The sequence below is a fragment of the Calidris pugnax genome, unplaced genomic scaffold, assembly GCF_001431845.1.
Source record: "Calidris pugnax isolate Ruff unplaced genomic scaffold, ASM143184v1 scaffold103, whole genome shotgun sequence".
Lineage (NCBI taxonomy): Eukaryota > Metazoa > Chordata > Aves > Charadriiformes > Scolopacidae > Calidris > Calidris pugnax.
In genome coordinates, this window is record NW_015090990.1 from 2994754 (window position 1) to 3016766 (window position 22013).

A 22013-nucleotide genomic window follows, 5' to 3' on the forward strand; every position below is an offset into this window, starting at 1 on the left:
CACTCCTCCCTCCAGCTCATCCCTGCCAGCCAGCTGCATCTATTTCAGCTTTCCAACCTGCCTTGGCGTCTGCCTCGGCCCCGCCGCAATTAAAACTGGACCAGCAGCCTCTTACCTGCCTTCCCTGCGCCCAGGGGTCAGCCTGGCTGCTGCAGCCTCTCGGAAGCAGCCGAGGAGCTGCCGGGCTCTGCCGCAGCGGGGCCCGCTCTGCCTGCGCTCGGCTGCGGGCAAGCCTGGGCAGCTACTCAATTTCTCACCCCCCTCACCTTCCCCCGCCTCGAGTAGCCCATTTTTGCTGATCATCTGCGGTGTTGTGCCAACAGTGTCTTAAATCCCATCAGTTTTTTTCCCTTCCCTCCTCCCCTCGCAGCCTTGCGTAACGAGGCCAGAGCACAGCCTCTTCCTTACCCCCGGGGTCCAGTTTTATAACCATCACCTTTTTTTTTTTTTTTTTTTTTTTTTTTTTTTTTCCCCCCTCTCCCTTTCCCTCCACTCTGACCTTGACAGGGTGTGAAAATGCTTCTGGTTTGGTTTATTACACTTCTTTTTTTTTTTTTTTTTTTTTTGTAAGTTCGGATTAATAAATAATAAAACCCCAGCCAGCACAGATTGCTCCCGGTCTGGTCTCTTGGGGAAGGGCAAGCAGTGGTGGAGGGGAGGAGGAGGAGGAGGGGGGATTTATTGCAGGTGGGAGGAAGAAGGGAGGCTGTGCCAGCTTGGGGATGTGAGCTGGGGGCAACGCTTGGCCTGTTTTCTCCCAGTGGGAGCTGGCTGCATCCCTCCACCACCTCATCCCTCCTGGAGCAGGTAAGGGGGGGTTTTTTGGGATGGAGGTGCTCCTCCCTCTTGCTTTGCAGGAAGGCAGTCAGCGATCTTCCCCGGCGGGCTCCGGCCGGAGCCCGCCAGGGAAGATCGCTGGCTGCCTTCCTGCAGGATCTTCATAAAGTGGTGCCACCCTTGCCCAGGTCTGTTAGAACATCATTAGATGTTGGCACATGTCTGTTGGAACACTAGTTTGGTCCCTGCCCTGCAGTCCTTGTACCCCAGGTGTGGTGTATTATCCCTGTGGTGTATTTCCCCCCCCACCACCACCCCAGGATGCTCAAGCCCTGCCCTGCTCTTGGGGTCCTGCGTCCCTCCCCACCCCGGGAAGTCCCCTGCGGGCTGGGGGAAGGGGACAGGGACACACCGGGGGACGCTCCGATGGGTGCGGGGAGGGACACGTTATGCCAGGGGGTGGAAATGGGGGCTCAGCACCAAGCCGGGGGGGTCGCTCCAGGGTCCTCCCACCCCTGTCAGCCCCGCCACCGCCTTCCCCCCCACCCCCCTCCTCCTCCTCCTTTCCTCCCCGTCTCTCGGGAGCGGCGTGACCTTAATCCGAGGCGACCTTGAGAGGAGGCGGCTGCGGGCAGTGCCGGGGCCGGGGGCGTCCCGCTGGGCCGGGGGACCGGGGTGGGGGGGGGCGGGCTCGCCTCCCTGCCGCTGCCGAGGGGCGGGCAGCCCCGGGGAGCCCCGGCCCCGTGCGGCCGCAAGGCGGTGGAGCACCGGCGGAGCGGAACGCGGCGGCACCGGAGAGCGGGTACGGGGCCGGGCGCCGGGTCCTTCGCGGGGAAACCGGGTGTCCTGGGACCCCCGGACCGTCCCAGGGGCGGCTGCACGGGTGGCGTGGCGTAGGGTGCGGGGAGAGGTGCCGGCGGGTTGGTTTCCTCTGCTTTAAGGTGCTCCTTGCTTCCCCCCCACAACCCCGAACCACGCACCCCCCCTCACTCCCCGGGTTGTGCTGCTCCATCCCGGACCCCCTCCCCGACCCTTCCGACCCCACCAGCTGCCCGCTGGTCACCCTGCGTGGGTCAGGCTCCGTCCCCGGGCACCGCAGCGTGTCGTGGGGCAGGTGGGAGGGCTGCGTGGGGCAGTGGGGCTGAGCAGAGCCCGGGGAACACGGGCGGTGTGTGGGGGCACCGGGACAGCAGGAGGGTCGGGGGAGGATGTTCGGGGAGGGGGACACACACACACACACACATTCCTCCCTGCTTTGGCACGGCCAACCCCACGGTGGCATTTAATTCTGCTGGGGGACACTCTGCGCTGGGGAGCACTCCCACCCGCTGGCCCCCCGGCTCCGCGTGGGGACTGTCACCTCCAGGAGAGACGCTGGGGAGCTGGGGCTGTCCCCCGGCAGGAGGCGGCTGCCGTGCGGGAAGAACCTCGGGTTGGGTTTCTCCAGCCCCTGGCTCCCGTCCCGCTCTCCTCGACAGTGTAACTCAGCCGGGGACGAGGGGGGCTGCGTGGGCATCACCGGGGGTGATTGGGGCATTGCCTGGGTGAGTGGAACAGCCATGTCCTTGCATCCCTTGCTCCCGGGGTCTTCCCGGGATGGTCTCTGCTTCACTGCTCGCGCGGGGAAGGCACAGCTCCTGCGGCTGGGGCAAGGCTGGGCGTGCTTGGGCCGTGCTGGGAGCCTGGAAGGGCTGGCACTGGGGGAAGATTCAGTTTAGCTCCAAAATCTCAGCGAGGTTACGGGCCTGGGGGCTGCAAGCAGCTCCCTTGCACGCTGCCCCCTTGCACACACATGCCAGGACCCAGCGGTGGCACCGAACCACCATCTCTGTCCTAGGCCAGCATCTCTTGGCCTTACTCCAGCCTCACTGCCTTTCCCTCCGCCCCGGCTTCCCAAAACCATCCCCATCTCCATCCCCTCACCTGCTGCAGCACAGATGCCACCGGGTGGGCGAGCACCTGGAGCTGTGACTGCAAAGCAGCCGTGCCAGGCTGGGTGCTGCCAGCAGGCAGGACGGTGCAGGCAGAGGGGTGACTGGGGTTGTCCCCCAGGCTGGTTCCCTGCAGGCTGCGGGGTGCTGAGGGGCTGTGGGGGGATGCAGGGCACTCTGGGGGCTGTGCAAGCCAGCAGGCATCAGGGCACCCACTCTGCAGGGCCCAAGAGGAGCATGGTGCCACCTCCCCATTTGTGAGTGCGGGGCGCCCTGAGGTCTGGGCTGGTGGGTTGGTGCACCCCTGGCACATTGGATGCGGGAGGGTGTCGCCAGTCCTTGTGGTCTGAGCCCTGCAAGAAGGGCCGGTGCTGGGAACGTGCAGCCTTGGCACTGGGCGCTGCTGGGAAGCATCTGGGACAGTCCCCCAGCCATGCTGCGTTCTCCAGCAACATGTGAGGTCCCCAAGAGCGTGGACAGAGCTCCCTGCCACCCCAGCTGGTGCTGTGCTGGGGATCTCCCTGCCTGTCCCTCCACTGAGCAAGGGACGGCCACCCTCTGGCCCCTGAGCCCGCGAGGGTCTGGCAGCCGGGCTTGGCAGCTGCCTGCACGCTGACGGCACCGGCTATTCCCAGCCCCGCGCCGCCGGTGCCTGTGCTGAGTCAGGGGCCTGGGGCACAGCTGCCACCCCTGCACCCCGGCATGGAGCCCTTCGCCCCCAGGAACCCCCTGGGGTCCCCTCCTGCACCCAAATCCCAGCTCGCTGCCTGCGGCGGCATCTGCTCCTCGAGGGCTCAGCTCCAACAGCCGGGTGACAGGCACATCCAGCAATTTGTCAGTCTAATTAAAGCCTTAACAGCCTAATCAAAGCCTTATTGTCAGTCCGGTTGTATTTATAGTCCCACTCGTGGCAGAGAGCTCCCAAAACGGCTCCCAGTGTGGTCGCGGCCCCAGGGTGCTGCTGAAGTTTCCCAGGCAGAAGGGGCTGGGGGAGCTGAGGCTCCTGCTCCACACCCCCTTCTCTGATCTCACAGCAAGTGAGGTTCTCCCTTATTTCCAAATTTTCTAGTTGTGGGCTATTTCCCAAGCGGTAGAGGCTCGTTCTTGGCTCTCCCAGGCATCCCCAGAGCAGTTTTTTCCAGCTCCCTGGGCTGCTTCTCCCCCGGGAGCAGTGACGGGGGGGATGAGCAGGGCTCCGGTACCTGCCAGGCTGCCAGCGGCCGCGCTCGCAAGTTTTTCTGTTTTCCTCTGACACCTTTGGAGCTCCAGCTTCCCGGTAACGCAAATTAATATTTCACGAGTGCGGCGGGGTGAACTCGACACTTAAGGAAAGCGATGACCCAGCAGGAGACAGGCACGGGCACACACGCACCTGGCACACACGTGGGCACGGCCGGAGCCCACCCGGTGGGACCTGAGCACGGGGGTGGGGGGTGTCTGTCCGGCCTCGCTGCCCCCCCAGCTGCCCTCTCTCTTCCCTCTCCAGCGGTCGCCAGCGCGGAGGAGGCAGAGCCATGGCATCGCTGCCGTGCAACGCCCGTGAGTGCTCGGGTGGAGGGGAGGTGTGGGGCAGGGCACTGGCTCATCCCGATTTATGCCATGGCAAATCTGGCCCCTGGGTTGAGCTCACCTTGCTGCTCTTGGTGATGCTTGGGAGCATCTCTACCCCACCTGTGGCTGTTGGGATGGGGCTTGCAAGCACCGAGGAGGGGTGGGAAGGGTCGGTGGGGAATTACCTTCTGCCCCTCATGTGGCCAAGGGAGTTTATTTTGGGTCCGTCCTTCCTCCATCCCAAATTGAGGGGCCACATCGGGTCCCCGGGGTGGGAGGGAGCAAAATAGAAGGGTGCAGTGCCCGGATGCACCCACCCTCAGTGATGCAACCCACGCTGCCCCCAGGCATCCAGCTTACAGACACCCTGGAGCAGATGCAGCAAGGGACGCTGATGCGCAAAGTCAAGTCCAAGAGCTGGAAGAAGCAACGTTTCTTCAAGCTACAGGATGACTGCATGACCATCTGGTACCAATCCAAGAGGACGGGCAAAATTGAGTCTGCCTGTGAGTACCAGCTGCTGTATGTTGTCCACGGGTCCATCAGTAGGGCTCAGTGTGAACAGAAGGGTGAATGGATGGGGATTCTTGGAGCCATGCTTGCAACAGGGGCTGGGGCATTCAAGAGAGTCTCTGTGTGCATTTATGGGCTCTTCTCACCCATACCTCTGCATGAAGCATCCTGTCCCCAGCAGGAACCATGGGTCACAAGGGCTGAATAGAAATTGCAGTTGACAAAAGCAGAAGCTCTGGCATCAGCATAGATGTAGGCAGAAAAACAGGTGCAGATGGCTGATAGCTGGATGGATGGGTGGATGGATGCAGGGATGGATAGCTCAATGCTTAGATGGATGGATGGATGGATGGGTGGATGGATGCAGGGATGGATAGCTCAATGCTTAGATGGATGGATGGATGGGTGGATGGATGCAGGGATGGATAGCTCAATGTTTAGATGGATGGATGGATGAGTGGAAGAAGGGATGGCTGGAAGGACAGATGTCTGTGGGCAGTGCCCCCTGCCCTCCAGTCCTTGTCCCCCACAGACAGGCCCCCCCTCCCTCTGCCCCAGTCTCCATCAGTGATGTGGAGACGGTGCGGGAAGGGCACCAGTCGGAGGTGCTGCAGAGCCTGGCTGAGGAGTTCCCCCCGGAGCGCTGCTTCACTATCGTCTTCTACGGCCGCCGGGGCAACCTGGACCTCATCGCTGGCTCAGCAGAGGAGGCACAGTGCTGGATCCAGGGTCTGCACCAGCTCATCGAGGTGGCCACCAGCATGGACCAAAGGGAGAAAATAGACCAATATCCTTCTTGTGGGCATCACTTTGCTCTCTACACCCGGTCCTTCCCCCATCTCCTGCCTTGCCCCAGCATGTGCTTAGCTCTTCTGTGTCTCACCATCTGCATCAGGGCAGGGAGAGCCCACAGCAAAAGGAAAAGAGGCCTCCTGATGCTCCCCAGCTCCATCTGTCTTAGCCAACGTCCTTTCCCTTAACACCTGCCCTGGTTTCTCGCACGTGGATTCGTGACTGGTTTCAGAAAGCTGACAAGAATAAGGATGGGCGCATGAACTTCAAGGAGGTGCAGCGTCTCCTCAAGATGATGAATGTAGACATGAACGAGGATCATGCCCTGCGGCTCTTCCAGGTAAGCACTGCACCTGAGGGCCTGGAGGGGCTGGAGAGGGGTTGGAACAAGCTGCACAACACTCCCCTGCAGCAGGATATGTTTACTTTCTTCTGTCTGTCCATCCATCTATTTGTTGACCCAACTACTACCTGTTTATCCAGACAAACATCCATTTATTCATTTGTCTATCAACCCAACCAGCCAAGGCAGCTGTTCCTTCTTCTCATTCATATGTCCACCCAGCTGCTTATCTGTCCATCCAGCTAACCAGCCATCTGTTCATCCATCCATCCATCCATCCATCCATCCATCCATCCATCCATCCGTCCATCCACCGACCCATCCATCTATCAGTCCACCCAACCAGCCCTCTGTCTGCCAATCCATCCATCCATCTATCCAAGCAATGATCAACGCCTACCACTGCTGCCAGTGTGGGGTCTCTGTGCCCTCTGCTGGGGGTGGGCAAACCCCCCCAGAGCCCCATGGGGTGGCCAGGACACCCCATGTTGCCCTGGCTGGGTGCTAAGTGAGCTCCCTTTCAGGCTGCTGATAAGTCGGAGTCGGGGACACTGGAAGGGGAGGAGTTTGTGCTCTTCTACAAGGCTCTCACGCAGCGTGAGGAGGTGCTGAGCCTCTTCCAGGACTACTCCGAGGATGGGAAGAAGCTGACACTGCTGGAGCTGGTGGATTTCCTGCGGCAGGAGCAGCTGGAGGATGAGGGCACAGAGGAGCTGGCCATGGAGCTCATCGACAAGTACGAACCATCGGAGACGGGTAAGAGCCAGCCCAGACATCAGCTGTGCTCTATGTGGGGTACAGGAGGGAGCTGAGACCCACAGCCCCATGGCAGGGGCACCCCCAGCCCCATCCTGCTATGGGTGGGCACAGGGGGAAGGCTTACCATGATGTGATCTGGGTGCAGTTTCCCTTTTTTTGGTCCATTCCCTGGATCATTTTGGTGTAGGAGGTTGACCAGCCATGGGGTGCAAGCTCCAGCTTTGGGGTCCACTGCCCACCTTCCCATAACTGCTGTACCCCAGCCTCTGGCAGCAGCCGTACCCACCAGGCTGGGGATGCCAGGAGCCACCAGCAGCCCCATTTGTCCTGGTCCTGTCCCTGTCCCCTCCTGGTCCCTGGCTGTTGCTGAGCCTCCCCCTCCGCCTGCAGCCCGAGCTCGCCACGCGCTGAGTGCTGACGGGTTCCTCATGTACCTCTGCTCCCCGGAGGGCTCCATCTTCAACCCCCGCCACCGGGGACTGTGGCAGGACATGAGCCAGCCGCTCTGCCACTACTTCATCTCCTCCTCCCACAACACCTACCTGATAGAGGACCAGATCCGGGGCCAGAGCAGCATCGAGGGCTACATCAGGTAAAGGGGCTGCTCCCTCCTGGCTGCCCCCCCCCCCAGCACCCTTCTGCTCCAGCCATCTCCATGGGGCAAACCCAGAGGCTCCTTTGCCTTCTCCATGGTCCAGCACCCCCATGGCCATGCCATGTGGTGCTCAGCAAGGGGGATGCTGAGCCCAGCTCTCCCTGCCCTGCATGCAGCAGCATCCCCACCCTTGGCAGTTGTCCCCTGGTCCCTGCAGGGGTGACACCCACAGGCTGAGGGGAGGGCAGGGAGCTGGTGACCTGGCTGCGTGCGGGGTCCCAGGGGTGACCACCCACCCGTAGGGCTCTGAAACGGGGCTGCCGGTGCCTGGAGGTGGATTGCTGGGACGGACCGAACGGGGAGCCCATGGTGTACCACGGCCACACCTTCACCTCCAAGATCCCTTTCCGGGAGGTGGTGAGCACCCTGGGGAAGTACGCCTTCAAGGTAGGACACCTTTCCCTGGGTGCTGGGTGTCGTGGGTGAGCGGGAGGGAGATGAGGCTGTGATTTGGGGCAGTGATGGGTCTCTGGAGGGGGAGCAGGGCTGGAGTTCACACGCCTGGTGCTGCAGCAGGTCTGACCCCACCGTGGGTGAGGAGGGTGGCTGTGTCCTTTCCCAGGGAACAGCACTGGGGCCTCTGGCTCACAGCCCCGCACTGTGCCATGACAGGGTACCATCTCCTGGGGGTGCAGGGGTGACACGGGGCCTGGGGGACGCAGGGGTGTGCAGGGGTGAGATGGAATGTGGGGGAATGCTGAAGGAGTGTGAAGGTCTCAGGGGAATACAAGGGCGTACAATGGATTCCTTCCTGGCACTGACCACGTCTGGGCAAAGCCCTTGCGAGAGCTCCTCAGCCCCACCAAGGCTGATCTCCACCTGGGCACATTGCTCCCCAGACCTCAGACTACCCGGTGATCCTGTCCCTGGAGAACCACTGCAGCATGGAGCAGCAGGAGGTCCTGGCCCAGCAGCTCAAGACCATCCTGGGGGAACAGCTCCTCACCACCACCACCGACGGGCGCGTCCCCACCCAGCTCCCATCCCCGGAGGTAGGGACAGAGCATGGACATGCTGGACATCGCTGTCCTGCCTGGGAGTGGGGTGAGGAGGTGGCTCTGCTGTCCAGAGGAAAGGCCACCCCTATCCTGGCATTGTTCTGCTCCACTGGAGCGCTTGGAGATCCTGGGGATGCTGTGTCCTCATGGTCACAGAGGTTCCCAAAGCTGTCCCCAAGGTTGTTCTGCACAGCCAGACAGCAGGGCAGAGCCCTCCTACCCCATCCCTACCTCTCCATCCCTAACGCCACAGGAGCTGAAACACAAGATTCTGCTGAAGGGGAAGAAGATTGGTCGGCTGGAGGACACGCTGGACGGGCCAGGGGATGAGGCACCCGATGTGTCTGATGATGACAACGGGGCAGAGGCAGAGGAGGAGAGGCGGAGGGCGAAGGTGAGTGGTCCGGGCTGGGGACCGGCTGCCAAGGGGAGCAGCAGAGAGTGCAAGGATGTCACCAGGCAGGGGGGGACAGCCTTTTCTGCCCCTGCCCATGCCAGCCCCCTCCTGCACAGCATCTCTGTGGTGACACCACGCTGGGGATCCCCTGCCTGCTCCATTCCTGGGAGGCAAGCTGCCCGTGTTGGGGATGCTGCCACCTCTAGCATCACCCAGATGTTCTCAGCTGCCCCGGGCTCTACAGCTCCCGTCCTGGGTGAGTGCTGGGGGAGGGACAGTGCCCCCATTGGGGGGGGACTTAACAAGGCCCTGCCTTGCAGAAGGACAAGGAGAGCCTGGCGCAGGCATTGTCCGACTGTGTCGTCTACTGCAAAAGCGTGTCCTTCCGAAGCTTCCAGGAGGCCCGCAGCCATTCCCGGCCCTCCGAGATCTCCTCCCTCTCTGAGGCCAAGGCCAGGAAGCTCATCCGAGATGCGGGTGAGGCAGAGGGGACAGCAGAATGCAGGGTGGAATGGGCTAGAGCCTCCAGGTACCCATGTTCCCTCCCTGTCTGGGAGGAACAGGGTCCAGTGGGGCTGTAACCTGGGATTTGACTTTGGTGGGTGATGGGGGGGTCTTAGAAAGTTCTAAGGCAGAATGCCTGGGTTCCTGGGAGGGAGAGGGACAAGAGTTAGTGGGTGGGTGGATGGATGGATGGATGGATGGATGGATGGATGGATGGATGGATGGATGGATGGGCAAGACATGTTGCAGGTGGCTGTGCATGCCAGGGCATGACTTTACGTGCTCCATCCCTAGGGAATGAGTTTGTCCGCCACAACACCTGGCAGCTAACACGCATCTACCCCAGCGGGATGCGGACCGACTCCTCCAACTACAGCCCTCAGGAGATGTGGAACGTGGGGTGCCAGATCGGTATGGCTGCGGGGCGTCAGGGCTGTGGGCTGGGGAGGTGCGACGGGTGCTGTGCCAAATGGCACCATCAACACCCACATTGATGCCAGCTACAACCCTGCCTGAAGCCAGGTCTGGCTGCAGGCTCTTGCCCTGCATTGGGAGCCCAGGGGTACTGGGGTGTCACTGCCTTGTCCCTCTGTGTGGCCCCACATCTCTCTGGCTGCGGGGACAGGCTGGTTCTCACCTCCAAGAAGACCATAGTCTCCAAGTTTCCCTGAACTCTTTTCCTACCACTGTCTCCCAGTGGCCCTGAACTTCCAGACGGCTGGCACAGAGATGGACCTGTGTGATGGGCTCTTCAGCCAGAACGGCCGCTGCGGCTATGTGCTCAAACCAGCCTTCATGAGGGATGAGGAGACCCTCTTCAACCCCAGTGACCCCAGCAGCCGGGAGAGTCCTGGCCCCATCACCCTGACGATCCAGGTATGAGGCTGAGGAGAGATCCCAGGGAGCTGTGATAGTGTCCTGGGGGTTCTGTTGGTCCCAGTCAGGTGGTGACACCGCTGGGCAGCGTGCCAGAGCTGAGCAGCCTCTCCAGCATATCCCTTTGGCTGCTCCCTGGCTTATGGGGTCACTGTCCCTTCCCACAGGTGATCAGCGGGCAGCAGCTGCCCAAAGTGGCCAACAGCAAGGATGGAGCTGTCATCGACCCACTGGTGCGTGTGGAGATCCATGGGGTCCCCGTGGACCAGGCACGCCAGGAGACCAAGTATATAGAGAACAACGGTGAGTCCCACGGTGGCACCAGGGACCCGGCTGTGCCCAGGTGGCCCTATCCCTGCCCCCCAAATGCCTGGTCTCCCTTCCCAGGGTTTAACCCCCGCTGGGACGAGACGCTCCAGTTCCAGCTCCACGTGCCCGAGCTGGCCCTTGTCCGCTTTGTGGTGGAGGATTACGACAAGACCTCTAGGAATGACTTCGTGGGCCAGTTCACCTTAGCCTTTGCCAACATCAAACCGGGTAAGCAGCTACTGCCTGGTGGTGGTGGGAGGCCAGGACAGCCCCGCAGGGGTGTCTGGGCTCAGCTGGGTGTTAGTGAAGGAGGTGGGGGGCAGCCGTCAGCCAGAGCCTTGCTGTCCCCCTGCAGGCTACCGCCACATCCATCTCCTCTCCAAGGATGGCACCAGCATCCCACCCTCTTCTCTCTTCGTCCACATCCGCATCACCGAGCCGCCCGGCCCCGAGCAGGACTGAGTCCCTGGGTTGAGCAGGACCTGGATGGAAGCCATAGAACCGGCCCCGCACAGCTGGGGCCGCAGACCCAACTGCGTCACCTTCATGAGCTGTTTTTGTCATCCCTGTGTCATTGTTGGTGCTGTAACCCTCGTTTGCAGTGGCCTCCAGAGGCTGGGAAAAGGCACGGACCTCCCCTGCCCAGGTTTGAGACGCTGCCCCCCATGCATAAGTGTGGGGTCTGCACTGGTGCAGCCCCCTGCGCCCCCCACCCTGGCCCACGGGCACAGCTTGGAGGAGGAGAGATGGTGCACAGCACCCCGGCTCTGCTGCAGGGGCTGGTCCCCCCCAGCCAGGGGAGCAAGGCTGAAGCCCAGCAAACCCCAGGGCTGGGCAGAGCTGGGAGAGGAGTGGTTCCTCGCTGCCCCCCCAACCCTGCAGAGCCCCATCAACAGCCCCCGGCCCCTACAGCCCCCGGGGTTGCTCCTGGCCGGAGCCCATTACTACCCTTTGCCATGTCCTTTCTCTGTAAGCAACTTAATAAATTGTTCGGTGACAGGCAGGCTCGGGTTCAGTGGCACTGGGGACAGAGATGGGGGCTTCTGCTTGCGCTCCCTACTTGCAGGCATCTGCCTCACAGCTCACACAGAGCTCCAAACAGCCCCAAGAAAAAGGATTAAAAGGAGCCGAGAGATTCCTTTTATACAGCTGCATATACATATATGCCTATTCACACACATACATCTCTGGGGCCTTAAAGCAGTCAGGATTTGGCCTCACTGCGAAGCATTGTCCTTCTCTGCAGGGCGTCCTCCTTCCTGCTTCATCCCAGGAGGCCCCTTGGCCTGGCTCTCCCTCTGCACAGCGTGGAGGTGGACGGTGGGCGCGCTGGGGTCCTTGCCCACCCCCTGGCTGGGGTCGCCGGCCCCATACTCAGGGTGGTGCCGCCTGATGTGTTTGATGACCTGGAACTTCTGCTTGGCCTTGTAGGGGCAGTAGAGGCAGAAGAAGGGGTGCTCGTTGGTGTGTGTCAGGTAATGGTGGCGCAAGCCGGCCGCCCAGCGGAAAGCCCGCCCGCAGGCATTGCAGACGTAGGGCTTCTCCTCGCTGTGCTTCTTCAGGTGGGTGTTGAGGAGGAAGCGGGTCTTGAAGGCCTTGCCACACTGCTCGCAGATGAAGGAGCGGGCCTCCCGGTGCCGCGTCATCTTGTGCACCCGCAGGGCGTCTGCCCGGTTGGTGCAGTACTCACACTCGTCGCAGCGGTACGGCTTCAGGCCTGTGGTGACAAGGAAGGGGACGTCAACGGGACAGGGGGGCGGTGCCCTCCATCCCACAGGTCTCACCATCCCCATAACAGAGCATCCCCTACAGACTCCCTGCTGCACCCCATCATGTCACTGTAGAGAGGTTGGTGCTGGTCTCTTCTCACAGGTAATTAACGACAGAACGAGAGGGAACGGCTTCAAGCTCCAACAGGGTAGGTTTAGACTGAACATCAGGAAGGAATTTTTCACAGAAAGAGTGGTCGGGCATTGGAACAGGCTGCCCAGGGAGGTGGTTGAGTCACCGTCCCTGGATGTGTTTAAGGGACGTTTAGATGCGGTACTGAAGGATATGGTGTAGGGGAGGACTTTGTAGAGTAGGGTAGATGGTTGGACTCGATGATCCCAAGGGTCTCTTCCAACCTAGATGATTCTATGATGTCAGCAGACACCCCAGGACCCCCCCATGTCAAAGGCACCACATGGCACCTAGGGTCCATACCACCCCACCCTTGGGGACTGTCCCCAACCCACCAGCACATGAGAATGTGCTGCCCCTCAACTGCCGGGGGTCCTCCCTCACCTCCAGCTGGACCACTGGTAGGAAAAGAAGTATGGAGCAGTTGCAGCTCCAGTGCCCCACGGCCTGTCCCTGCTGGGCAGCACTCACCTGTGTGCTTCGTCATGTGGTACTTGAGCTGGTTCACCCACTTGCACTTGTAGCCACATTCGGGACAGAGGTATTTCCGCTCCTCCTTGTGGATCCGCATGTGGTACTGGGCACAGGGCAAGAGGGCAGGGTCAGGATGAGGCCGTGTCCCCTGCCCTGGGAACATGCAGGGCTCTGGGGTGCCAGCGAGGAGCTCAAAGACAGCTCTGACATCTCAAACCGTGTGAGACAAGGAGGGCTGCCTGCTTGCCTGGCAGACTATGGGCAGCGATCAGGATGAGACCCCCATAATGCTGAGCTTGCTCTGTCCCAGCCTGCGGAGGGACACAGGCTTTTTTTGCCAGACTGGCATTTAGGACAAAGTCTGGGTTAAAACCCAGCCCAACAGAGGCAGGCCTGAGATGAGTGTGTTGCACAGCCTTGCCCAGGTGGCCCCAGAGGGCTCCAGCTCAGCCTGGCCATTAAAAAAGTCAATATTTCTTTTAGCAAAACCAGATCATTTTCCCCTCCATTACCCTACGCCTGGCCCTCCTGTTCTAGGAAAGGCCCTTTAGCATGCATAAGGACGCTAATCACCTACAGGAATGAGGGCAGGGTCTGGCTCTGCTTGCAGAGAAGCTGAGATTTCCCTGCACCGGGTCTAACTGGTATCCCAGAGCACGCTGCGACCCAGCAGGCGGCCAGACTTGGCTCCGAGTGGTGTAAGGCTGCACCCAACCAAAGGACGGCAGAGATGTCAGCGGGAAGAGAAGTGAACTCAGACAGGTGTCCACTTTCTTGCTTTGCTACAAATCTCCCTTCCCCTTAATCTCCAAGAGCAGAGAATAAACATACTGTACCCACGTGAGTTTTAGCTGTTCGCCTCCTATTCCTGTAGGAGCCACAGAAGAGGAAAAAACTTCCCTTGGCAGTTTTTTCTTCCCCAAATCCCTGTGTCTGGATCCCCCCCCAACACATGTAGATGCAGTAGGATATACCCTCAAGCCAGGCTCTCACCTTGAGACGCGAGGGGTCGGCGCAGGCGTATTTACAGAGGTGGCACTTGTAGGGCTTCTCTCCAGTGTGGATGCGGATGTGCCACGTGATCTTCTGCCTGTTCTTGGTGGTGTACTCGCAGTCCAAGCACTTGTACACGCGCGTGCCCCCATGGCCCTTCATATGCTGGTCAAAGACGAGCTGGTGGCAGCAGGTGAAGTCGCAGACGGGGCACTGCAGGGGTTTGTCCTGGGGGGCGGCCGGCTCGTGGTTCTCCACATAATGCCGCACCAGCTGCTGCCGCTCCTTGGCTGCAAAGCTGCACAGCTCACAGCGGTGGCTGAAATGCTGCGTCTTGTGCTCCTCCAGAGCCTCCCGGGTGGCAAAGGTCTCCTTGCAGGTGCTGCACTCCAGGTGCGGGTGCTGCTTCTGCACGTGGCACTTGAGCGTGGCCTCGCTGTGGCACACGAAGTCGCAGTGCGGGCAGCTGTAGGACACCTTCTCCTCGTGGCGCCGCAGGACGTGCTGCTTGAGGGCCGTCTCGGAGCTGAAGCGAGCCTCGCAGTGGGAGCAGCCGAAGTTGAGCACGCCGCGGTGGCAGCTGTTGACGTGGCGGGTGATGTCATTCTGCAGGTAGCTGCTGTAGTCGCAGAACGGGCAGAAGTGGGTGGGCGTCTTCTCGTGCACCCGCAGGCGGTGGATGCGCAGCTTGGAGTTGGTGCCGAAGGTCTGGCTGCAGATGCCGCAGGCGATGCGCCCCACGCCGGTGTGCAGGGACTGGTGGGCCTCCAGGCGGTACCGCCGGGTGGTGCTGAACTCGCAGTAGCGGCACTTGTAGGGCTTCACCCCCTCGTGCTTGATGCGGATGTGCTGGTACAGGCAGCGGACCTGCTTGCAGGTGAACTCGCACTTGAAGCACTTCAGCGGCGGCCGCTTGCTGTAGCGCTTGCAGAACAGCCTGCGGTGCAGCTGCACGGCTTTGGCCACTTTGGAGGTGAAGGGGCAGGAGGGGCAGCGAAACTCGTCCAGCGCCACACAGCCCCTCTTCTTGTGTGTCTTCATGGCCCGTTCCTGGTGGCAGGTGAAGGAGCAGGTGGGGCAGGACAAACGCCTTCTCTTGGGCAGGGGGGATTTTGCGGGGGCTGCATCCAGGGGGGGCTCACTGGGCTGGCCTGTCTCAACGCTGGCTGGGTCCACCTCAGGGAGATTGGTGCTTTGGGGTCCATCCTCCTCAGGATGCATGATGTGCTCCTCGGCACAGTGACTCTTGAGGGCCTTCCTGGAGCGGAAAGCCTCAGGGCACAGGGAGCAGCGGAACTGCTCCAGGCTCCGGCACCTGTCCTCCACATGGGAGGTGATGGTGGAGACACGGGAGCACACGAAGGAGCAGGCATTGCAGTGCAACTTCCCTCCCTCCAGCCGGTATTTCTCCAAGGGTTTCCCAAGCTGAGGGGGACAAGAAGCTCCACCTGGCTCAGTCCCATCCCCCTGCTGGGGATGCTCTTCCGCCACCTCTGTGCTGTCACCCAGCACAGATTTCTCGGGGGCATGACAGCCCAAAGCCTGTTCCCCAGCCACAGGACTGCTTGCTGCCTGTGTTTTATCAGGCAGCAGTTCAGTTTTCCAGTGTCTCTCAGCATGACCAGACTCCTCAGAGCATTCTTCCTTGCTCTCTGACATTTCCATACCATTATCACCAGGCTGGTCAGCAGGTTGACACAACCCAGGTGGCTCCTGACCAGCTGTTTTGAGGATCTTGTTCTTCTTCAGGAGGACCGGGCACTTCTTGAGGAGATGGGTGTTGAGCCCCCTTTGCTGCTTAAAGCTGGCACCGCACTCAGGGCACACAAGTGGGGCCCGGCGGCTCTGGCAGCTGGCCTTGGAGTGCAGGGACATGGACTTCGCCTTCCGCGTGACGTATGAGCACTTCTCACACTTAAAGACCTGGCTCTCTGACTGCACCACCAGCATCTGCACCCTGCCCTCCAGCACCAGCGTCTCTGCCTGCTCCTTGTCCTGCTTCCGCAGTGCCTTCAGCACCGACTCCGAGCCACCTTTGGCATCGTCACCAGAGGTGGCAGTGTCCTCTGGGACAGGTGGGTGGCTCTGCTCGGCCATCTTCAGCACACTGAGCCAGGCCTCTGGCAGCTCAGCTTGGCTGGTCTCTCTCATCTTGGTGTCTGCCATCAGCTTGGGGTGGTCTGGGCACAACCCCTCAAGGTGGCTTGTGGCCTCCCTTATGGTGCCCTTTCCCTGGCTGTCTCCTGCCACTGCCCTGTCCTCCAGCCTCACCGCCTCGTCCTGCCGTACATCTGCCTCAGCTTCCTCAAAGTCTGGGATGTCTTCAAGTGCATTGTCATTGTCCTCCAAGCCAAGGTCATCCTGGGAGCCCAGCATCTTGTAGGCTGCAGGAGGCTCCTTGCAGGACAGCATCTCCACACTCTGAGGCTGCGTTGTACACGACTCTCTATTCAGATGCTCCAGGAGGGGATCAGAGGAGACGTTCAGCACCTCTAAGTGCAACTTGCAGCTCTCTGCCACGTCCCCAGAAGCAGCGAGCTCAGTCGAGCCTGCTGGAGTGCCTCCTTGCATGCAGTCGTCTCCCATGGCATCACCAGCAGTGGGATGGCTCTGCTCCTCCTCGTCCACACCTCCCTCGGCCTCACCACCGCTCTGCGGCGGAGCAGCACCCTGCCCAAGGAGGGGCACCACAAACGCTTGCTGGCAGCCCTCTTTTCCCTGGGACTCCAGCTGGGATGGCTTCTCCTTTGTCCACTGCTCCTTGCTGGCAAGGGGGGAGCTGGAATCTGCACGCAGGGCTGTGCTGAGCTCACAGCCGAAGAGTGCCTCGGACGAGCTGATCTCCAGCTCCTTGCTAGCGTAGTTTTCCAGCCAGTCTTTGTCACCGGGGACATAGCCGTGGATCTTGCGCTTGTGGAAGAAGAGGCTGGTGTTGCTGAAGGTGCAGTAGGAGCAGAGGGCACAGCGAAACTCCTTCTGCTTGGTGTGCTTGCAGTTCTCATGGTTCAGCAGTGCTTGCTTGTACTTTGTCTGGTAGGTGCAGTACTGGCACTGGAAGACGGGCACCTGGTAGTTCTGCGAGTGCTTTGCCTGCATGTGCTTCTGCAGCTCATACTTGCGCTTGCAAGCGAAGCCACACACCTCGCAGATCAGGCTTTTGCCCTGGTGCCGCAGCTTGTGGCTGCTCAGCTGGTCGGCACGGTGGCACCGGTATGAGCACTGGTTGCATTTGTACCTGTGGGGAAAGCAGAATCGGTCAGGAACCGTGAGGAACCGGGGAAGGCTGAGCCTTGTCAGACACACTGAGCTCTGCTTCTCTATCCTGGACACACATGGAAGGGGTGCTGTTTGGTTTGCCAAATAATACCTTTGCCATCCAGGCAGCTCTTACCACAGGCAATTCCTCCCTGCTGCAGCCTTGGTGCCGCTGGTGCTTTACGGCCTGGGGTTGGGAAGTAACTTCCCTGGATATCCCATACAGTGACCACGTCACATGCCATGCACATGCATCACACCAGCAGCACCTCCAGCACCCTTGGAGGCAGACTGGACCCAAAGGAGGTGATAATACAGAGGTAAACACAGGTTTTGGCAGAGTCCTGCATGGGCTCAAGCTGGCCTTAGCCCACGAACACCAGCAGAGCCCACCAGAACCTGAGCTGCACTGATGTGGTAACACCCCCCCTTTGCAGCACAGATGCACCAGAGATAACTTTGCCTCTGCAGCAACCTGTAAGCTCAAGGACTGCATTTTTTACTGTGCCAGACAGAGCAGGTTGTAGCCATCCACCAGGCATGAGAGTCTGGTATACAACGCAGCCCAGAGCAGGATGTGGGGAGCCCTGACTACACTGCCAGCTAGCGGGGCTGGGGGTCGTACCGGAGGTCTCCAGTGTGCTTGCGCATGTGGACATTCAGGTAGTGCTTCCACTTGGTGATGTACCCGCACTCGGTACACATGAAGTTCTTGTCGTTGGAGTGGGTCAGCATGTGCTTGGACAGGTAGCTCACATCCCGGCACGTGAAGTCACAGAGCTCGCACTTGTGAGGTTTCTCTCCTGCAAGCAACACGGGAATACCCTCAGCAAGACACCCGGATAAGGCAGCACAGGTGTCCTTCCCCTGTGGGGAAACCAGCTCAGCAGGAGCCGGGGGGTAACAGCAGTGATGAGGGCATGCCACAACTTCAGCCAAGTGATGCTAGGGTGGTAGAGCCAGTGATGGGACTCAGCAGCCCTGATCCAGCCCTCCCTGCCCACTCAGAGCTGAGGCAAACCGCCCCCCCCCCCATCCCAGCTCAGCTCTCAGGACCCCCGCAGTGGACACCCACCAGTGTGCAGCAGCATGTGCCGGATCAGCACCCTCTTGTGTGCGGTGGCAAAGGTACACTCCGTGCACTTGTGGATCTTCTCGTTGGCATGCATTTTTCCCACGTGGTCGTGAAACTCCACAGGGTTGAACGTGGCATAGGGGCAGAAGCTGCACTGGAGCTGCTCGCTGCCCGGGTGCCCCTGCTTCTTGTGCTTGCGGAAAACGTGCTTGTTGGAGCAGATGAAGTCGCACTGCTGGCAGTGGAAGGCGTAGTGGGTTTTTCGGTGAGCCTCCATGGCCTCAGCCGTGCCAAAGAGCAGCGAGCAGGCATGGTACTTGCACTCTACCGCCTTGATGCCATGAGCATCCTTGAGGTGACGGACAAATTCCTTCCGGTCCTCTGCACAGTAGTCACAGTCGCTCTGGAAGCAGCTCAGCCTCTTGGGCTCGGCTTTGTGAGTCTTTAAGTGCTCTTTGAGGGCCTGGCTGAGACGAAACTTCTCCTCACAGACAGGGCAGGAGTAAACATCAGAGTAGAAGTTGGAGATGTCCTCATGCATGCTGGCCATATGGCGGTTGAGGGCGTTCTTCTCCACCGAGCTATAGTGGCAGAGTGGACAGCGGTGGGCCTTCTCCCCCGTCTCCCGCATCATGTGGATTTTCAGCTTGCTTTTGCTGGTGAAGTACTTGTGACAGTTGGGGCACTGCAGGCTGGGGTCAGGGAAGTGCAGGTGGAGGTGCTCCACCAGGTGTGTCCGCTTCTTGAAGCACCGCTTGCATTCGGGGCACATGTGGGTTTTGTACAGGTACTCGGAGCCCTCTGCAACATCCCCTGAGAGAGCAAAGGAGGGGGAGCCATCAGTAGGGAAAAGACATAGAAGAGGAGAGGCAGATGTTCTGTCCCTGATCCAGCTGTGCCAGGGTGAGGACTTATCATATACACAGTCATACAACAGCCATTTACTTGGAGGGACTGTTCCCACCCCAAGCCAACAGCATGTTTCGGGTGGGCTCTTTCCAGCTCAGCACTGGCAAAGATGATCCAGCGCAGCCTGAATCAGGTCTGCCCATGTGCCCCCACTCCCCCAGCCAGCCAGGCTTTTGCCTGGTTTTGCCTGAGCCTGGAAGCAGCCAAGGATGAGCTACAAGAGAAGAAGGGACATGTTTGCTTGGGCAGAGGGCAGGAGAGCTGGGGGAACAGTGCACTGGTACATGCAGGCAACATGGGGCTGCTGGATGGCACAGGACCTCCACATCCCACCAGCCCTGCCCACGTCTCCTTGCCAGTCTCCAGGCCATGCTGCTTGTTCATAATACAAAGCCCAAGTGGCCCCTGGTGTGGTCCCACATCCTACCTTTGAAGCGCTGAGCCCGTGGCACTCTGGCTTTCTTGGGAGCTGCCTTCCCTTCCTCTTTGGCCTCATCTTCACAGTGGCTCTCACCATCCTCCTCTGATGACTCCTCCCCACCACTGTCCGAGTCCTCTTCTCCAGCTGATGTTTTCTGCCCCTCCAAGGAGTCCTCCCCAGTGCCTGTGGGCTTTGCTGGCCTGGCTTCTGCTGTGGTGGCTTCCCAGCCAGAGTGGCAATTCCCCACCTCCTCCTGCCCTTCTGCTGCTGCTTCAGTGGGGAAAGAGAGAGATCATCATGCTCCAGGCAAGAGGGAGACACTCCCCCTCACCCACACACGTGGAAAAAACCTCCCAGCTGAGATCAGGGCACAAGCTGTGCAGCAGGGAGAAAGAAGGGCTCGTGGCCACCTGGCACCACAGCTTCACCCCCAATTCTTCGATTGGTAACTGGGATGCGTGGACACAGTCAGCCTCTGCAGCACCCACAGGCCCCCCCACCCAGCCGTACCTGATGGCAGGACGCAGCTCTGCTGTTCGAGGCCGTGGGTGGCCGATCCAGGTGGGCTGCCTGTCACAGCCACCTCGTCGGGGGGCTCTGCAGCGTGGCCCTTCCTGTGCTGCCAGAAAAGCTTAGCATTGGCCGTGACGAAGTCGCAGTGGCTGCAGTGGAAAGGGAAGTGGGTGCGGTGGTGCTGCTCCATGGCCGGGCGGCTGGGGAAGAGCAGCGGGCAGGCACGGTAGGCACAGGACACAGGGGAGGCCCCATGCAGGCGGCGCAGGTGGCCACGTAGTTGCTTGCGGTCCTCCGTGGTGAAGCAGCAGCCCTTCTCGGGGCAGGACAGGGCTCCCGGTGGGGTGCGGTGGGTCTTGAAGTGCTCTTTGAGGTCACTGGGCTGCATGAATGCCTCCTGGCAGATGGGGCACAACAGGCACTCAGGAAAGGAGCCCTCCTGCGTGCTGACTCTTGGTAGCTCCGAGCCTCCTGGCTCGCTCTGGCCCTCGCTAGCAGAAGCCAACAGTCGCCCAGGGAGCTCCAGGTGCCCTGGTGGGGCCAGCAGCAGGCACTGGTGCTGGGACAGCAGGGAGGCCTCCGGGAAGCTCTGGCTACACCTCTCGCAGAAATACAGCTCCACCACTTTGACCAACACCTCTACAAAGACCAAGGGGCAAGCATTAGAAACGGCTTTCACAAGGCCCAGAGCCTGGGATCAGTTCCAGCTTCCAACAAGGAGGATAAACCTTACTTTACAGAGTGGAGAACCGCAGCCATCCCCTGTCCAGGGTACCCCAGGACACCTCCCATATGAGAGGGGGCACCATCACCTAGGTGGTCATGATGACCAGGTCTGTCCCTTAGCACCTCTGAGGGATGCAGAGATGTGAGGCCAGCTCACCCCTGTTCTTAGCAGGATATGCCCATACTGGATCCAGGTGAGAAGCCTGCTGGGCGCAGCAGCCCGAGGTGGAGATCTCCACCTGGTCCCTACTGAGAGCCCCAAGAGACCCCCTTACCCGGCATGCAACTCCCACAGCCACCCCTCCCCATCCACACACCCAGCTTGTGACAGGCCTACACTGAATGGTAGCACCACACCCATGATGCACAAGGGATCAGAGACAGGAGGGCACCATGGTGTCCTCAGGGTGCCAGCTAGAAGGGGACGGGGACCCTAGCCAGACTTTTCTTCCTCTGCTGAGTACCACAGGGCCCACACTGCCCTCCCTGCAACCCGTACCTGTGGCATTGGCTGTGTTGCTCAGTGTCACGTTGCCAGCCACTGCCTCGATGAATATTTCCACATTGCTTCCTTCAGCGTGAGCCCCTTCCCCAGGCATCGACGCCTCTGCCAGCAGCAAGTCCTGGCTAGCAGTCAGAGGGGGTGTCCCAGCCAGGCTGGCGCTGGCTGCACCAGGGCTTCCCACAGCTCCTGCCTCTCCTGGTGCGGGCGGGAGCAGCTCCGAGCACAGGACCTCCATCTCCCTGCCGGTACCCTCAGACACAGCCACTTCTGCACTCATTGCCATTGAGCACTGGCTCGGTGCCGGGCCAGAGGGTCTCTCACTCTGAAACAGAAGAAAGTGCTTTAAGCCCAGAGGCCCAGGGGTCCTACAGGATTTTGGGGGACAGCCTGCGGTGCCGGTCCTCAGGCAGGGGTATGAACTAGAGCATCGGAATACTGTCTCCCATCTGCTGTAACCTGAGTGGGCAAAACCCACTGCCACAGAGGTGCAGGGACTCCCGTACCCTCCTGAAGGGCTCAGGGAGAGGCCCCCGGGGGTCTAACAGCCAGAGCTTCCTCCCCGGGCCCAAGTGCGCTCAGATCCGGGACTAGGTCCCCCCCCCCGCCCCCAAAACCCGGGCTCAAATGGGCCCCAGCCCAAGCCCAACCCCCAGCCTCGGGCCCAGCCTCCAACGAGGAACTGCCCACCGCGAGTCCCCGCACGGCCGGAGCGTGGCCGGCCTGGCCCAGCCCCCTCGCCCCGGCCTGTCCCTGTCACCCCGGGCCGGGGGTGTCAAGCCGGGTGGTGAAGCCTCCAGCCCCGACACATCTCGGTGGTGCACGCCGGGCGGGAGGG

General features: G+C 60.7%; 2 protein-coding genes across 5 annotated transcripts; one reads left to right on the plus strand and one right to left on the minus strand.

Moving 5' to 3' along the window:
- The first annotated feature begins 1461 nt into the window (after positions 1-1461).
- On the plus strand, positions 1462-11395 carry PLCD4 (phospholipase C delta 4). Of its 3 annotated transcripts, XM_014954086.1 has the most exons (16): positions 1462-1579; positions 4195-4247; positions 4607-4765; positions 5331-5559; positions 5775-5904; positions 6432-6663; positions 7057-7258; positions 7564-7708; positions 8161-8313; positions 8573-8713; positions 9037-9193; positions 9515-9631; positions 9918-10096; positions 10264-10399; positions 10484-10633; positions 10761-11395. In XM_014954086.1, the coding sequence occupies exons 2-16, from the start codon at positions 4223-4225 to the stop codon at positions 10865-10867; spliced, it is 2262 nt and encodes a 753-aa protein (XP_014809572.1). In that variant the 5' UTR covers positions 1462-1579; positions 4195-4222; the 3' UTR covers positions 10868-11395. The 3 variants fall into 3 exon arrangements, with proteins under 3 accessions (XP_014809572.1, XP_014809570.1, XP_014809571.1); XM_014954084.1 differs by having other exon boundaries at positions 10264-10633; XM_014954085.1 differs by lacking the exon at positions 1462-1579 and adding an exon at positions 3367-3745 and having other exon boundaries at positions 10264-10633.
- Positions 11396-11529: 134 nt separating this feature from the next.
- Positions 11530-22002, minus strand: ZNF142 (zinc finger protein 142). 2 transcript variants are annotated; one of them, XM_014954608.1, is made up of 9 exons: positions 21866-22002; positions 21173-21500; positions 19945-20586; positions 19441-19704; positions 18105-18917; positions 17655-17832; positions 13775-17009; positions 12779-12884; positions 11530-12122 (listed from the first exon to the last, which is right to left on the minus strand). In XM_014954608.1, the coding sequence occupies exons 2-9, from the start codon at positions 21459-21461 to the stop codon at positions 11623-11625; spliced, it is 6027 nt and encodes a 2008-aa protein (XP_014810094.1). In that variant the 5' UTR covers positions 21462-21500; positions 21866-22002; the 3' UTR covers positions 11530-11622. The 2 variants fall into 2 exon arrangements, with proteins under 2 accessions (XP_014810094.1, XP_014810096.1); XM_014954610.1 differs by lacking the exon at positions 21866-22002 and having other exon boundaries at positions 19441-19701; positions 21173-21759.
- Between the last annotated feature and the right edge of the window lie 11 nt (positions 22003-22013).

Coding starts and splice junctions, on each gene's coding strand:
- PLCD4 (XM_014954084.1), top strand. CDS start 4,223: ATGGCATCGCTGCCGTGCAACGCCC. Junction 4,766..5,330: donor GGGCAAAATTGAGTCTGCCT/GTGAGTACCAGC, acceptor CCTCTGCCCCAG/TCTCCATCAGTGATGTGGAG. Junction 9,194..9,514: donor GAAGCTCATCCGAGATGCGG/GTGAGGCAGAGG, acceptor CTCCATCCCTAG/GGAATGAGTTTGTCCGCCAC.
- ZNF142 (XM_014954608.1), bottom strand. CDS start 21,461: ATGGCAATGAGTGCAGAAGTGGCTGTGTCTGAGGGTACCGGCAGGGAG. Junction 20,587..21,172: donor CAACACAGCCAATGCCACAG/GTACGGGTTGCA, acceptor TGGTCTTTGTAG/AGGTGTTGGTCAAAGTGGTG. Junction 12,885..13,774: donor CCGACCCCTCGCGTCTCAAG/GTGAGAGCCTGG, acceptor CCCTGTGCCCAG/TACCACATGCGGATCCACAA.